Consider the following 4164-nt stretch of genomic DNA (forward strand, 5'->3'; position numbering starts at 1 on the left):
GATTGCCCCAGTGGCTAAAAAACCAACAAGAAAAACCAAGAATGTCCTGACGTCCTGTTGAGAAAAGTTATTTCTGGCGTGGACAAAACATCCGCCCTCAGTCCTACTGTTGTCTACATGGCAGGAAGTACTACGACCTCAGGAAGTACTACGACCTAACAGTACTACGACCTCAGGAAGTACCTGATCCATGTCTCTGGCCTGGTTTGTTGGGTCTGTTCTAACGAACTCATAGAAACTGGAGGTGTCTGTGTCGGACTGTTTCCCGCTCTAAGCAGCTGACGGAGAGGTGACTACAGTGAGCTACTGAGCGGCCATTTTGTTTTTAGCAGCGGTGAAATGATGAGATGCAGCGTGTTGATGTGTGATCTGTACAGATGTTAGTGGGACCAATCTGAACATCTGGAAACACGTCTGTCGTGAGGAGAGACGCCGCGGTCCGTTTCTGTGCCTCTGATTCCGATACGATCATGTAAACTAATAAATACATATTCAATAGGTTTATTGGAGGAGGACTCGCACGTTATTAAATCAGTGGATTCTACCTGTCCAGGTGTGAAGAAGCAGATGATGAACCTGTCCTGTGGTGCGGTGTGTGACTTGGCTGATGGAGGCTGACGAGGGGAAGTTGGAGTTGTTGTAGGGAAGTAGATACAGTCACACCGTGGTTCAACCGCTTCCCACTTTCTGATTCTCATTCACAACTCTGACCTCATTTCCTGTTCATGGTCCAGTTTGTCTCTGCTGAGGACTGTTATTAAATCAGGCTGCAATGAAGAGCGGCTGATGGAGGAGGGACGCGTCTCAGCAGCAGCAGCAGCAGCAGCAGCAGCAGATAGGTGCGTTACATTCAATATTATCCTCCTCACAGTAAATGAAAGTGTATTGATCCCTGAGGGGACGCCGCTCGATGCAGAAACACTCAGTTATAAATAGACTGCAGTCTGTGAGGCTGTTAAATACAACCACATCCTCTGCTGCCACATGTTTACACAGAATACATTCATAAATAATAAGAAACAGACTCAGTGGATGAGACAGGAGCTGAGCTGCAGGGTTTTACATGTTGAGCTGCATGAGATGATTTCATTGAGGACGGGTTGAGCTGGTTGTTTATATGTGAAGGCTGCGAAGGTGGAACAACATCTGCTGTCTGTTTTTATTCATGAACATTAATAATATGATAATACTGATGATAACACGTCATAAAATCCTCCGATATTAAAGACGATAGTTAGAAACAGGTAGAAGAACCAGTTCAGTGTGAAACAAGAAGAAAAAACGTCTTTAAAGATAAAAACAAAGAAGAAATGAACATTCAAGTGAAATCAGGAAAGTCTCTGTGGGTCCGTCCACCTGGTCCCGTCCACCTGGTCCCGTCCACCTGGTCCCTCCTGACCCTCAGTCCCCTTCAGGTCTCAGCCGGGTCTCAGGAGCAGAGAGAGGAGCAGAACCTGAGGATCAGTGTGGAGGTTACTGGAGGTCGAAGCAGAGGGAGGCGACCGGATCTTCAGTCAGTGTGTGTTCACTGTTTCTGCTGAAAACACATGAACAGAAACATCAGGGTGTGTTTTTTCCCATCATTCAGTCTGTCGTGATGTCACAGGAGTTTCACCTGAGCCTCGTGGTTTCATCCAGATGTTGAATAATGTATGAATATTTCATTTTGAGGAATCTACATCATGAACAGTCGCGCTGCCTTCACTTCCTGTTTGCTCTGTAACCATGGAAACAAACAGTCACTGAGTTACTGCTGATGCTGAGGAAAAAGTCTAAATTTGACATTTCTGATGTAAGAACTGAAGTTATGATGGGCCACACACACAAACACACACTTTCTCTCACTTGTGTCTTGCTTCGTGTTCTGACCTCTGACCTCTGTTGGGTTCTGGTCTGGTTCTTGGTCTCAGAGCCGACGTGGACTTTGATTTGTGTCAGTGATGAAAATATATTCAGCGATACGGAAAGACAGATTCTGAGATCAGCTTGTTGTTTAGTCTTGTTGTTTCTATCCACCTGTTGTATTCACCTTTTCACAGACTGATTTCTGTACGGGCCCCGGGCCCCGGGCCCCTGGACCAGAACCTCAGTATGAGCTGGAGAGACACAGAACAACCACAAAGAGAGACAGAACATATTCATTATTCTCCAGTCCCTTCAGCCCCCCGATGTAAAACTAATGTACAAACATGTCAGATGTGTTTCCTGTTTCCTTATTGAACCACAGCTGACGAGTGGCGGCTGTGGTTGAAGGAGGAACTGTGAGAACAGGAAGCGAACATCAGAACAGAAAAAGGATCTGAGAGTTCTACGCTGACCTCCCCCGCCATGTTTCTGTGTATTGTCAGGGAGCGTCCGGTGAACCGCCCCCCCGAGCTGCTGTACCCGCAGGCCGACGTGGCGGAGCGACTGGCGCTCGGCGGCAGCGACGATGCGTTGGCCAACGGCACGAAGGCTGACCTGCAGGCCGCCAAACGTCTCGCCAAACGCCTCTACAACCTGGACGGCTTTAGGAAGTCTGATGTCGCCCGACACCTCGGCAAGAAGTCAGTGTGTCTCTGTCTTCACATGTCCTCTGTCTTCACACGTCCTCTGTCTTCACACGTCTCTGTCTTCACATGTCCTCTGTCTTCACATGTCACACTAACGATGAGTCATCTGTCTTCACATGTCCTCTGTCTTCACACGTCCTCTGTCTTCACATGTCCTCTGTCTTCACATGTCCTCTGTCTTCACATGTCTTCTGTCTTCACATGTCCTCTGTCTTCACATGTCCTCTGTCTTCACACGTCCTCTGTCTTCACATGTCCTCTGTCTTCACATAGTCCTCTGTCTTCACATGTCCTCTGTCGTCACATGTCCTCTGTCTTCACGTCACACTAACGATGAGTCCTCTGTTGTCACATGTCCTCTGTCTTCACATGTCCCACTAATGATATGTCCTCTGTCTTCACATGTCCCACTAACGATGAGTCCTCTGTCTTCACATGTCCCACTAACGATGAGTCCTCTGTTGTCACATGTCCCACTAATGATATGTCCTCTGTCTTCACATGTCCCACTAATGATATGTCCTCTGTCTTCATCAACACTTCCTGTCTCTGTCTCCGCAGTAATGAGTTCAGCCAGATGGTGGCAGAAGAATATCTCAGTAACTTTAACTTCACGGGTCTGACCATCGACCAGGCGCTCAGGTCAGTCTACAGAATAAATAAAGTAGAAGAAGAAATGTTCTGTGGCTGGTTACTGTTGATAACCAGGTGAATAACGAGCTCGTCCAGGTGACTAACGAGGTGAATTAATTAAACTGTGTTCAGGACGTTTCTGAGACAGTTTGCTCTGATGGGAGAAACTCAGGAGAGAGAAAGAGTCCTCGCTCACTTCTCCAGGAGATACAGACAGAGCAACCCCGAGAGTCTGGACACTGAAGGTACCCGTCTGTCTGTCTGTCTGTCTGTCTGTCTGTCTGTCTACCTGTGTGTCCCCTGTCTGTCTGTTTACCTTTCTCTCTACTTGTCTCTGTCTACCTGTCTGTTTACCTGTCTGTCTACCTGTGTGTCCCCTGTCTGTCTGTCTACCTGTACGTTTATCCATCTGTCTACCTGTCTGTCTGTCTGTCTGTCTACCTGTGTGTCCCCTGTCTGTCTGTTTACCTGTCTCTCTACTTGTCTCTGTCTACCTGTCTGTCCCCTGTCTGTCTGTCTACCTGTCTGTCTACCTGTACGTTTATCCATCTGTCTACCTGTCTGTCTGTCTGTCTGTCTGTCTGTCTGTCTGTCTGTCTGTCTACCTACCTGTGTGTCCCCTGTCTGTCTGTTTACCTTTCTCTCTACTTGTCTCTGTCTACCTGTCTGTTTACCTGTCTGTCTACCTGTATGTCCCCTGTCTGTCTGTCTGTCTACCTGTACGTTTATCCATCTGTCTACCTGTCTGTCTGTCTGTCTGTCTACCTGTGTGTCCCCCACAGACAGACAGAGAGCTGTGATGATCTTCACTCATTAACTGAGAGCTTCAGATCTCAGCAGCTTCAGCTGAAGCCTCACTCTGATTGGAGGAGCTTGTTTCCTGATGTGTGACGTGCTTCAGATGAAGCGTGTGTTGTTGACGTGTGATGACACAGTTACAGATACAGGTGGTTGTTTTCCTCGGCTCCTGATGGACGTC

The 4164-nt window shown here is 47.7% G+C and overlaps 1 protein-coding gene across 1 annotated transcript in view; it reads left to right on the forward strand.

The window, feature by feature from the left end:
• LOC111656744 (uncharacterized) overlaps positions 1-4164 on the forward strand; it is a 45749-nt gene that overhangs the window by 24789 nt on the left and 16796 nt on the right. Inside the window, exons 8-10 of the mRNA XM_087174602.1 lie at positions 2349-2546; positions 3114-3194; positions 3318-3430. Of these exons, the coding sequence (XP_087030728.1) occupies positions 2349-2546; positions 3114-3194; positions 3318-3430 (392 nt within the window). The remainder of the gene's footprint in view (positions 1-2348; positions 2547-3113; positions 3195-3317; positions 3431-4164) is intronic.

Source organism: Seriola lalandi, unplaced genomic scaffold, assembly GCF_002814215.2.
Source record: "Seriola lalandi dorsalis isolate HSWRI2012SDOR001 ecotype SW California unplaced genomic scaffold, Sedor1 jcf7180002054368, whole genome shotgun sequence".
In the NCBI taxonomy this organism is placed as follows: domain Eukaryota; kingdom Metazoa; phylum Chordata; class Actinopteri; order Carangiformes; family Carangidae; genus Seriola; species Seriola lalandi.